The following is a 12,949-nucleotide window of genomic DNA, read 5'->3' on the forward strand; positions in this document are numbered from 1 at the left end:
AATAAATCATATTGAAAAAGAATGCAATTAATTGTTTGTTATTATTGAAAATTTAAAATAAAATATTATATTTTTTATTTATTCATATTTACAACATTTAAAAAATCGTTTATTTTATAAATAAAATTTCGAGAATTTTATTAATAAGAAAATTTGGAAAGTTACTTGCTATTAATTACACAATTTTTAAAGTGATAATTTTAGTGAATTATTATTTCTTATAAACTGTTTTTAATTCAATAAGTAACATTAGTCTACAATCTTAGTCATCTACATATAATGGCGTGTTCATTTGTATTAGAATAACCACATATGTCGTGACCGTGGCAAAAAACTGAAACAAACATATAATATAATGTTTTTTTTTCGAATTTTATAATTATATATTAAATAATATACACACACACACACACACACACACACACACACACACACACATATATATGTATGTACATGAAATTTCTTTTAAAAATTACAATTACATAAATAAATTTACAATTGCATAAATTAAACATGCTTACCTTGCCAGTAAGAGTATTATCAATCGAAAAAAACCCAGAAGCGGTAAACGTTAAGGAATTAAGTATTATTTGTTGTGTAAATTGAGTAATCTACAAAATATAAAAATATATATTGGCATATTTATTTTCTTCTTTTATTATATTTTAAATTATTTATATAAATTAATTATTCATCAGATAAAAGCACAATATTTTTATTTCTTAAACGACTAATGGTTCTAAATGAACAATGTCAATATGTTTCTTTTAAAGAGAAGAAATCAAATTTTTGATTAAATATTATCATCGATAATGTATTAACAGGACTTACTTCTTCTCTCATAGCATCATCAGTGTTCAATCCATCAAAAGATTGCATAATTTCGCCAGTTTTATATGCCTGAAATTATAATCTTAATTACTTAATGAACAAATTCAATATAAAATCATGAATAAATTACGCAATAAACATGTTAAGAGTATATTATAATTTACATATATTCTAAATAATACATATAATACATTCAATTGTATCAATCTAATTCTGAGTTTATCATTATAAATTTATTTAATTACATTTTATTTTAATAAAGAAAAAATAATTTACCTCCTCTGATACACTCGTACAAAGAAAGTTCACAAATATAATTTTGAATGAGTAAATTAATGCCCAAGCTATCATGGCAATAAGTTTTTCAGTGTGAACTATCACATGAAATTGACCGGTAAGTGCACCATACATACAGTAAATACATGCAGTTACTACAGTAAAATGGACTGCCATTTCGAGTAAAAGTTGCGTACAGTAAGTACGATTAATTTGTTGTGCTATTCTCGTAATTTCTAAATGTGTATGTCTTTCAGATAAAAATATTAATTAATTAGTAATTATTTAAATCATTCTAAGAGATCATTTTTTAAATTTTCAATAGATAAAATTTAAATAATTTTATTTTAAATATTTTAACATCCATAACATCTTGTATATGCATTCCGATTTTTTAAATGTATTCTATATATATATATATAATTCTGTGACAAATTTTATATTATGATAATAGAAAATGAGAATTATTGTTAATTTTACCTCAACGTCTGTATGAGATGTAGTATCTTGTCTTTTTGATTTTCATAGTTTATTGTGACGATTGCCATAGATGTATGTTGATCATGGATCTTAAAGATACTTGATTTATTTGCACGAAGTACTACTTTGTTAATCAAAACATTTGTAGTTTGAAATTTTAGTTGAAGGCATCTGTCAATGCAATTTTATATGTTATTGTTTTATATATACAAAATCAAAGATATACATTTACTTATTTCAATTAATTTAAAAAAAAATATGCTATGTGTGTGTATTAACAAATAAATTAGAAATTATAAAATAACTCTAATTAAATAAAATTCTATTTGATTGCTAACTTGAAAAATATATTGTTTGGGAAACATTATTATACTTGCCTGATCAATGAAGCAAAAGTGATATCTACTACTGAATTTGTCAGAATCGGAATGCAGAAACATAAATCAGTCAAAAACATGCCTAAATATCCTAGAGAAATAGTATCTTGATACATCCATATTATATGCATGATATTCAATAACAGCATGATTATTATCCATATAGCCATAATATATAGAACATTGCGATGAGTTCTTTGGTAATCCCTCTTTATGCCCAATACTTCTATAGTATTGTCAATTATACTGAACCTTTTAATTATGCTATTTAAATTCTTAAAACATCGAAACTAAATTAGTAAGTTTGTTTCAAAGTAATCAATCGAAAAAATGAAAGAAAAGAAAGGAAAAATATTTATATGCAATTAAAAATTTCGCTTCAATGTAAAAAAAAAGATTTTCTTTTATATATTTATATATTTTAAACTTATAATTAGTTAAACATATATGTGTGTTATTAGCTAACATATATACATATATATACATATATATGTGTGTGTGTGTGTGTGTGTGTGTGTGTGTGTGTTTAAAAAAATTATTATTTCTGTATTATTTTTGTTGTGAAACTTTTGTTTATTATTTGGATTGATTCTATACGAAATATCATTACACATATTATATAGACATACCTCTGCTTTGCACCAGAACAAAATTATAGCCAAAGTGGCAACTAAGATATTAATTATTAAAACGGAATAGTATACAATTAAGTCGTAAGTGAACTTTTCCTGAAACATGGCAAGTCCCTTATAAAGCAACGAGAAGTATGCAATTGTCATCGAGACGACGTAGAAGGCACTTAATAAAAATCGTGGGCGATTCGCAGGTATTTCGAATATTCCCATGCAAAATAGACAATTAAGCCATATGATAGGCATCAGTGCCTGTTTTAAACTTCTCATGCCTGATATCATTTTGAATTTGCCTTCTATAAACCTAAATAGAACAATCAATATAACAAATATTTGTGTTACAACTATATCATTAATGCATTATAAATAAACTTACGTTAAGTTTTTTATTTTACGTAAAAATTGAAAAACGATTTCTTTCGTTAAAACAATAACCACTTACACAATGAGTCTCGGAAACTAGTTACTAAAATAGACGACAGAAAATTGTCTTCTTTCGCCAACGAATGCGATCAATTATAGTAAAGAACTGGAAAAAAAGATGTTATACGTGTTCAATACCTACAAAGACTAAATTTGACTTGCACTAGTCCTATATGTTATCATTAATGAACTCTTCACTTGGCGAGCAACTAACAACTGATAAACGATCTCGCGTGCCGTTGCGATACGTTCGGACAACCTGCGTAGGTCATGCAATTTCATTTATTACATACGTCCCATGCTAGTATGATATACAATGCTTTCGATTATTTGTACCTTTAACAATAGCACGCCTTTCCTCGCTACCAAGAAGTTATAAGAGTTTAACTATTAACATTTATAAATACTGCAGTTGAGAGGTTTGCACTTCTCTCTTTGCACATTATTATAATGCTTCCGATTGTTTCCGATAAAACCTATGGTTATAAATTTCTTGATCTTTTGATTAATAGAAGTATAAATGTTCATTTATTATTTTGAATTATCTACATAGAATTTTCATTAATTGCATGCACATGAAAATAGAAATTAATAATAAATAACATTGTTACTAAAAACAATACAAATTAATTGCGTGCCAATTAATTAATGGTAATCTTTATCTCATTTTTGAAAAAATAATTATTTTTTCTTCTTTAATATATTAGAAATATAAAAATATTATGTCTACATATTTAGTCTAAATATATTTGTAGCTTTAAATAATTTAATTTTATATAATGTTTTATAAAAAATTATTTGAAAATGTATTTTAATTTAAATATTATAAAAGAATACTAGTATATTCGTATTAGACAAATAAATATGTTTGTCTTTTATCGTAGATGCTACGATATGATCTGACATTAAAATGCGTTAAGACTTTCATTTTAATTGAGAGTTATATTCAAACGCGTTTATAGATGATATGATGATGTGTTATTAACGCATATTTTGTATTAGAAAAAATTTATTCTTCTATTGTAATTTTTAATATTAAATATTTTAATTAATTTACATTGCGAATAGTATAATACATTAGACCCGTTTTTATAATATTACAAATTCTTAATATATATATTCATAAAAAATGGATTTTTATTTAGAAATTATCGTTAGTACCAGTTTTTGAAACGCTCCACCGCGCGTTTCCATTGGTTATATGTATGCTGATAAAATGATTGTGATTCTTTATTTGGTTTAAATATCTTATCTACCTGACGTAACATCAATATTTCTTCTTTGCTTTTCCACAATCCTGAAATTAAATGATATATTAAAAATTCTCAATTGCTAATTAAATATAATTAAAAATTAAATTATAATTATTATAATTAAAATTAAAAATTAAATTATAATTATTATAATTAAAATATAATTAAAAATTATCAATTGCTAATTTAATTGATACATATATATATATATATATATATATATATATATATATATAAAATAAACGCACATATTATGTAACATTTAATTTTACTTAAACTTATTATAATCTCATATCATCTGGACAAAAATAATCTTTAGTGTGTGTGTGTGTGTGTGTGTGTGTGTGTGTGTGTGTGTGTGTGTGTGTGTCTTAGTCGATAAATAATTTCTTTTTTTTTGTTTCTTATAAAATCAAGTGAATTAAAGAATAGAAAATCGTAAAAATATACATGAAAATTAGTCTTTTATTAAATGTGTTTTGTTTAGTTATAAGTAATATAAAAAGTAATAGTACAGCACACATACTTTTGAAAGAATAAAAACTTTTTAAATTATTAGATATATGAGAAATATAAATAATTCGTAATAATAAAATTACATGATTCATACCACATTGTAAACCAGCTAGGAATGCTACTCCTAAAATGGACATCTCAACAGATTTTGGACGTTCTACATCTAATCCCGTCGAATCAGCCAACGATTGCATAATAAAATCATTTTGGGAAACTCCACCGTCGACCCTACAAAACAATATATTTGAATTAATTGATATTTTTTATTGATATTGCGTTATTGGAGTTTAATTATTGCATAGAGAAATAGCAGAAATCATCTTCCATTAAGATCCTTGCATCATTGTTAATAATGACAAAGATTATAAATTATAAACTATGAATTTTTGATAATTATAAATTATAAAATATGAATTTTTAAGTATGTAGTATTATTATTGTATAATTTTTACTTTATTTTTTGGTATATAAAGGAAGTTTCATTGCGCAAGCATTCGTGAAGTAGTTGAATCCTAAAAACGAGACTCTCTAATAAAGATCGAACGATATGCTCTTTTTTCGTGGTAGGCTTTATTCCTAAGAAACCGGTTGCGGCTGTATAATCATTTATAGGTGCCTGAAACAATAAATAACGCACATATGTTATTTATGTATATTTTTGTGTGATGTGTTTTTAAAGTGAGTATTTATAATCAATTTAGTGTTTTTTCCTCTTTCAGATCTGAAGCAGAAAATGGAAATAAAATATCTCCTAAATATGTCGAAATAATATTCTTTAAATGCTGATTAAAAAGAAATTTCTTAAAGTAAATTTGTATTTCATAAATATTTGCTATATTGATAAGACAGTATATTTTTTACTTTATTTTTCATTTTCATGGATATCTAAAGAGTCAGTAAGAAAGCTTTAGAAATAATTTTCTAATTCGAAAATGTCTTATTGCATGAAAAGAAATTTTTATCTTGATATCGAAAGAAATTCGTTATAATACTTGTAGTCCGCTGAATGCTGGGATGAAATATACTCCATCAGTGTCATTGACTGAGTTTGCCATATCAGCTGTTTCTGTAGCATCGTTCACCATTCCTGCGGCAATCATATAATCGAAATTAATATATAACAATAAAGTAGAATTGAATTGTTTCTAAAAATAAGGTCTTTTTTCAAAAGATTACATTTACATTTATAGATACAGAGTAGGTATACAAATTAAATTATATTATATATATATATGCTAAAATGTTTTATATAAATAATTAAAGATATAATCAGATAATTTAATCTGTCTGTTTTTTTCTCTTTTTTTAAATAAATTTATAAATTTAATGTAAAATTTTTATATAAAATTTGAAAGCTGATGAGTTACCTATTGATTTAACCCATTCAATTAATATACCAGTGTCATTTGAAGATCCTTCTGCAATATATATTAGTTCTTCTCCGATTCGCCATCCAACAACTGGATAAAGTCCTATAAATAATTTTTTAATTTATATATCTGTTTATAATATATACATGTTTATTTATTTTCAAGCGTATTTTATATATTTTAAAGTTTATTATTATTTACTAGACACATATGCGCGACACATATTTTATAATATATACAACATATTGATATATTAAACAGAATAAATTTCCGCATAAAATGAGTAATATAAATTCCCCAAATTACCAGCAACTGATGCATGTGGTTCCCGTCCTGTATTGACATTTAGAAAAGTACCTGTTCCCATAGTAACTTTAAGATCACCGGGCTTGAAACATCCTGAACCAAATAAGGATGCTGCTTGATCGGCCATCTAAAATTTTACGGCGTTATTATTAGAAATAAAAATATTCCTTAACTTCAAAATTAGCTCTCATGTCTTGTATATAATACAATATATATCCCGTGAATAATTATATTAACTCTTGTATAGTCATCAAATTAAACGTGATTTGTTTATGTCAAGATACTTTGTAACTTTATTACTTACTGAGCAATAAATGGGAATTTCAGCTCCGAACAAACTTTCGGGTATAATTCCAAAGTTGCCCGCTGTATCTACTACTTCTGGAAGAATATTGTGTGGTAATTGTAACATATTTAGCAGCCAATTGGACCATTTCATTTGAAATGGATCGAATATACCAGTGGCTGAAGCACTTGAAACATCCATTATATGCTTTCCTGCAATGAATGAAAAATATATGGCTATTAGAGTACAACCTAATTGTACTAATTACTGCAAATATAATAAAATGTTAACAAGTATATAAGGAAATATCATATACATTTAACAATGTTATGGATATTTTAAAAGATATAGAATATAAAAGTAAAATATATTTAATTAAAAATACAATTATTTTACCTGTTAATTTGTATAAAAGCCAACAATCTACACCTCCGAATGCCATTTCTCCGTTAGATGCTGCTTCTCGAAGACCTGATATATTCTGAAGAACCCATACTAATTTCAAGTTAACCTGCAACAAAGCAGGAGCTCGAAATTAAGCTCTTAAGGGAATATTAACCGAGAGAGTAGTTAGCAAAAAGCTAAAAAGCTTCATAAAGCTTTATAAAGCGAAATTGATGCTCTAATAATGATTTATTTTTGACGAAGAAAGAACGATTTAGAGATCATTGAAATAGTGTTAAAACATACATTGATAATATAGATAAACATATATATAAATAAATATGTGTGCGTGTGTGTGTGTGTGTATGTGTGTGTGTGTGTGTGTGTAATTAAAAATATAAATGATAGAAATATTTTTCAACCTGCATATTCATAAACTTCAACACGCTACCGGCCAGAAAGCGGTTATTTCTTGTAACAGTATGCAAAATACGCGAGACTATTCGAAAACTTTTCATCGTCATCGACTGATTCCATTCATTAACCAGAGCAGACGCTCGTTGATCTTTCCATGTTATAAATCTAAAACAACAATATTACACAATTGTGAAACTTTATTCTAACTGAAATACTTTTATCATCTTTGTCGCTCTCACTTGTGATAGTGCTTTCCAGTCCTCAAATTCCAAGTAATAAAGCTGGCTCGTTGCGATGAAATTCCAAAGCAAACGATAGACTTCGGATCGATCTCGCTGTCTAAAACCATAAACGGAATAAATTGGTCTCAGTCCGAGATTATAACATAAGTTATAACATAAAAATACACAAACAACAAATTGAACACAAAAAAATATATCAATCGATCATAACCCGACAAAATCCCTGAGAAGTTTTATATATATATATATATATATATATATATATATATATATATCACATACATCTTAAGCTTGTTATATTTCCTTACGAAGAAAAATTTAAAAGTAGATATTAAGAAAAGAGCACAAGGATATATATATATATATATATATATATATATTTTTTTTTTCTTAATATCTACTTTTAAACTTTTTTTCGTAAGAAAATATAACAAGCTCAAAATGATCTAGATAGATATTATAATATCTGCCGTACATGTGATATAAACCGCGTACATTTTTATTTATATAAAAAAAAAAGACAGCATTCCACCATTCATAAAACCAGACTCATATATGGAGCAAAAAATATTTTATTTAATCAAATTAAATGCTTTATAAGACTTGAAAATAATTAACTGGCAAAATAATAAATAAACAAGCATTTAACTGCATCGAGTGTCGCAAGCATGATATGTGATTGCTTACTTTCGATGCGTCCGATTGCTGACACCTCGGTTTATGATGAACATTTCTAGAACAGATTGAAATACAGAAATGAGGTTTAACACACATTTAATAGGTAGCCAAAAATTCAATTCAAGCTGATGTTGATCATCTTTCATTCCGCTGATGCGGAAAAATTAATCAAATTTTTCATTCAATAATTTTATTTATTAGAATAAAATCAATTAGAACCAGTACAAATTAAAAATAAATTACATAAACAATACGTCATTTTTTAAATCTTATCAGTTATTAAAATGATTAACGAATTAAGATACATGACTTCAACTGAAATTTCAAATGTCTACTGAAAATGCGTGAAACCAAAATTTTCTGCGTTTATCCATTCCAGATTATGGAGAAGATTCGTGTGCTTTGCATAAACAACTGTGACAGTTATATTTAAACAATTATATTTCTGTATATTTATTTTCTCTTATCATTTTAATTCTTATTGAGCAGAATTATAGCAGAAATATCGCCAGATGTACATACATATTTAAGGCCCGTATGAATTTTACCTATTGTCATTAAAATTATTGGGAACCAATTCAGTATTTAATTATTATTTTATGAATAGAAAAACAATTTTTACTTACTCTTTAATGTATCCTTGATTACTTTTATTATAATTTGCCATAAGTGATCCGGATCTATTTCCACAAATCCAAGTTCTGGATAAATCAGTTTTATCTACATTAAAAAAAATAAAGTATTTATTATTTTATTTTTATTCGTATTTCATACCGTTTTTATAGCCACTAATATATATGATTTTGGAATTAGAATGCGTTTTCACACTCGAATTTTTGAGTTTCTCTCTTTCTTTCTCCCTGTCTCTCTCTCTTTCTCTCTCTCTCTCTCTCTCTCTCTCTCTCTCTCTCTCTCTCATTCGCTTGTACTTCATACTTCTTAATAAATATTTCTGTACGATTTATTTTCGTATAAAACTATGAATGATTAGATTTCGTGTCATACAATAAATAAATAATGCATTATCTTGACATTGCTTTATATAAAAAGTATACACTGGGGGAAAATATTTCTACATAAATTTAAAAAAAAAGTTCTAGATAAAATAAAAATTATTATACTTCAAGGACTCATATCTTTAGAACTAAAATAGACTTTTGCATTAATTAAGTTTTAATTAATTTAGAATAGAATTTATATAACTCAAGAAACACTATCATATACATAAAGATTAAAATAATCTGTGAAGTAAATTTTATAAGTAATTTTATTATTTTAATTTTATTAATTTTTAGCTTTTGGATTATAAAATGTGTTATATTATAAAATATTAAAGTTTCAAAATTCAAGAATATAGAAACTCGAAAAAAAACTTTGTTGCAATACAAAGTAAATGTAAAAAGTTAATTATTACAAATAACATGAATATTACTTGAAACTTATTTTAATAATAAATACAGAGGAAAAAAAATATCTTTGTTATTATACCTAAATTAAATTCTGTAATGAAAGAATTTAATGCCAGATAATATTCATAATTTTTTTCCAATAACACATATGTATGCACACATGAATCAATCTGAATTTACTTATGCTAAATAACTATTTGAACAAATATAGCTTGGTTAAACTCTTTTTGTTTAATTTTCTTCTTTGTATTAATTAGAAACAGCTTTATCAAATATGTATTTGTCTTGAATTAAATCAACAAAGTTTCAATATTTTTATATTATACATATTCAGTATGCACAAGATCCGTTTATAAATAATTTTAAAAAATTTGTACCCAATTTTAAAAATTTAATTGAATTTAATTAGTAAATGTAAAAAATCCGCTTCAATCTCTCAATGACAGAAAAATATTAATCACAAAAGATAATAATACAAGCTTTAATAAAAATTATTCTCTTTTTTCTGATTTTTTATAAATATTAAATATAATTTGCTAACCATATTATTGAAGAAATAATAATAATATGAATTAATATTAATTAATATTTTTAACGAACGCATTATACTGAAGTATATTTTTTAATAGTGAAAATGTAAATATACTTATTTTTGCAAATTTCAAGTTAAATATTTGTGATTCAAGATATTATTAGAGAATATATTAGAGAACGTGTGCGAAATAGAAGTAATTTATTGCCATTGGCAACGACCTTTGCATCGTTCTGGTTAAATCGATGTTAAGCACTTATAAGTATGCACGACGAATGCAGTCTGCCGTGGAGTGTCCTAGTAACTTATTTCTGAGTTTATTAATCTGCGAGCTGGAAAGCATTTTTATGTTAACTTGATTACCTTGACTTCAAGGTATTCTATAGACAGTTCTCTTGATCTCTATTACATGTTTCCCTTTCTTACTATATCCGCAATATATTGATTAATTTTTTCTTTAAAAAAAATTATAATCAGCTCGTTACAGATAAAAAATTGTACAATAAGGTTTATAAATATGTAGTCGACGCAAAATATCTCTACATTTCTTATATAAGACAAGTCAACACTTAAGAATTTCAAATTTAAAATTCCATTTTTTAGCTTTTTAGCTTTGAAAATATATGCAAATTATTCCACCTTTATACGGATTATTATTTATGATATTCTATTATAATTTATGCTGATGTTACTGCAAAAAAATTCTTTACAAGATTTATTATATGTTTTATATTCTCTCGTTTAAAAGAAAAAGATGCACAATTCTTTAAAAAATCTGTCATTTACTTATTCAATATAATATTTACATATAATATTTACATATCATCGTATTAAAGAGACTAACAATAGTCACCAAAAATTATCATAACATTGTAAAGATTATAAGTATGAAAATGTTTATTTATGTTTGACTTAATATTGATTTTTCCAATTAATTATATTAAAAAAAATAATTATTTCTTTGTGATTTAAATTCAGAATTCGATAAAATTATTTTGAGATATTCCATTGAATATGCCCTACTGTAAATTTAAATAAAATATTATTTTATGGTTTATATATATATATATATATATATATATATATATCTGATGTTTATGTATATATGTGTGTGTATGTGTGTGTATATATATATATATATATATATATATATATATGTCTACATGATCGATATCAGCTGTTAAAATAAATAATTCGATTAATAGATCAAATAATTTCTCAATACATTCTAAAAATACTCAAGGTTATTTGCATTCTGTCATATTATTAAGGCTTGGTGTGTTGTTAATTTAGTATTTGCTCCGACTTATTAGTCTTTTCAATAGCATTATTAGGACTACAAATTACGGTCTTTCAACAATTTCCGCTCGCACATAAATTATTTAATTTTTTAAAATTATGTTTATATATATATATATATATATATATATATATATATATTATATATTGCAGAAAAAAATTTTATATATGATATAATTTTCCTCAATAATAGTTTCTTAATTTTTTTCTTATCTCACAATCTTTAACGAGATTTAAAAAGTTCTGTATGTGTATGTATTAGTGTGTAACCCCACATTTTCAATTTTAATTACATATTGAATATTGGAATCTTCTGTTCGCTCGCAATTGGCATTCACAATCTTTAGAAAATATAAAAATTAAATGGCAACGAACCTTTTCCGCTGAGGAAGCTACCGTGACTGTTTTCTCATCCAGAATGTGGAAGCGTACCGTAGTGGTACCGACGTCAAGTGCCGCGACGTATTTCATGGTACTCTTTTTGGCGAATTTGAAAATTTCGGCGCCGATTCGCGCACGCACTTATACCTCAATTCTTCATTAAATCCAATCGTGAAATATCGAACGTTAAGATCGCGACGTCTGGCACCGACTGATATCGATTAATAGTAGCTATGTACTTTGTACACGAGTTCAACAGACAACAAAGAAAAAAAGACGGCAGTTGCAAAATATTAACGCGACTTGAACTAGCGTCGTTGAAGCTAGTTCAGTTATCATACCACGACTGTCCTTGGATGCGTGATCCATCACGCATGCTCTAGCAAGAGGTTTTTATCAAGACTTCGCTACGCGTCACATAATAAAACGATGAACTTTCGGCCCAACTTTGTCGGTAGCGAGTGGGGAGTATATTATCGGAGCGTATACTGCATCGGTTGGGCCTACGTCTTGCCGATTATGGCTGAAACACGCTGTTAAAAGATGATTCTGAAAAATTCACCTGTCTTGATCATCAATTTTTCCCACTATACGATCTAATCATTAGAAGTCGCAACTACTACAGTCACGATTGCAATCGACATTACTTATATATTACGAAAGCTTTTTTTATATGCCACTATTTGTGAAATTTTTTTATAAAATATAAAAATTGTTACAACGAAACTTTGTTTTACAACGATATAAAAATTAGTGATTTTATCTAATTGACCTAGATTTTGATGAATATAATTATTATCTAGTATATCATAACTCATAAAATATGTAAAAAGTACTATTGTTTTCTTAATTAAAAT

At 25.7% G+C, this 12,949-nt stretch overlaps 2 protein-coding genes across 5 annotated transcripts; both read right to left on the reverse strand.

Moving 5' to 3' along the window:
* Positions 1 to 216: 216 nt before the first annotated feature.
* LOC112638457 (gustatory receptor 68a-like) lies at positions 217 to 3,528 on the reverse strand. Of its 4 annotated transcripts, XM_025410269.1 has the most exons (9): positions 3,356 to 3,527; positions 3,039 to 3,278; positions 2,594 to 2,900; positions 1,965 to 2,239; positions 1,588 to 1,758; positions 1,108 to 1,357; positions 832 to 900; positions 522 to 611; positions 217 to 334 (listed from the first exon to the last, which is right to left on the reverse strand). In XM_025410269.1, the coding sequence occupies exons 3-9, from the start codon at positions 2,876 to 2,878 to the stop codon at positions 263 to 265; spliced, it is 1,212 nt and encodes a 403-aa protein (XP_025266054.1). In that variant the 5' UTR covers positions 2,879 to 2,900; positions 3,039 to 3,278; positions 3,356 to 3,527; the 3' UTR covers positions 217 to 262. The 4 variants fall into 4 exon arrangements, with proteins under 4 accessions (XP_025266054.1, XP_025266052.1, XP_025266053.1 ...); XM_025410267.1 differs by having other exon boundaries at positions 3,039 to 3,528; XM_025410268.1 differs by having other exon boundaries at positions 2,973 to 3,528.
* Positions 3,529 to 4,067: 539 nt separating this feature from the next.
* On the reverse strand, positions 4,068 to 12,504 carry LOC105259121 (putative glycerol kinase 5). Its single transcript, XM_025410264.1, has 12 exons — positions 12,087 to 12,504; positions 9,098 to 9,191; positions 7,791 to 7,890; positions 7,557 to 7,716; positions 7,147 to 7,261; positions 6,769 to 6,962; positions 6,465 to 6,591; positions 6,156 to 6,260; positions 5,781 to 5,875; positions 5,241 to 5,404; positions 4,883 to 5,016; positions 4,068 to 4,316 (listed from the first exon to the last, which is right to left on the reverse strand). Exons 1-12 carry the CDS (start codon positions 12,180 to 12,182, stop codon positions 4,174 to 4,176), a joined length of 1,527 nt encoding a protein of 508 aa, XP_025266049.1. The 5' UTR covers positions 12,183 to 12,504; the 3' UTR covers positions 4,068 to 4,173.
* Between the last annotated feature and the right edge of the window lie 445 nt (positions 12,505 to 12,949).

The sequence above is a fragment of the Camponotus floridanus genome, unplaced genomic scaffold, assembly GCF_003227725.1.
Source record: "Camponotus floridanus strain SB8 unplaced genomic scaffold, Cflo_v7.5 scaffold30, whole genome shotgun sequence".
NCBI lineage: Eukaryota > Metazoa > Arthropoda > Insecta > Hymenoptera > Formicidae > Camponotus > Camponotus floridanus.

What these genes read in the sequence shown, in the direction of transcription:
- LOC105259121 (XM_025410264.1), bottom strand. Translation starts at nt 12,182, where the DNA reads ATGAAATACGTCGCGGCACTTGACGTCGGTACCACTACGGTACGCTTC. An exon ending in AATCAAGGATACATTAAAGA is followed by an intron (nt 7,891 to 9,097) that starts GTAAGTAAAAAT and finishes TTATGGTTTTAG; the next exon opens with ACAGCGAGATCGATCCGAAG. An exon ending in ACCACATGCATCAGTTGCTG is followed by an intron (nt 6,261 to 6,464) that starts GTAATTTGGGGA and finishes AATTATTTATAG; the next exon opens with GACTTTATCCAGTTGTTGGA.
- LOC112638457 (XM_025410267.1), bottom strand. Translation starts at nt 2,878, where the DNA reads ATGATATCAGGCATGAGAAGTTTAAAACAGGCACTGATGCCTATCATA. An exon ending in GTACGAGTGTATCAGAGGAG is followed by an intron (nt 901 to 1,107) that starts GTAAATTATTTT and finishes TTATAATTTCAG; the next exon opens with GCATATAAAACTGGCGAAAT. An exon ending in ATGATGCTATGAGAGAAGAA is followed by an intron (nt 612 to 831) that starts GTAAGTCCTGTT and finishes TATATTTTGTAG; the next exon opens with ATTACTCAATTTACACAACA.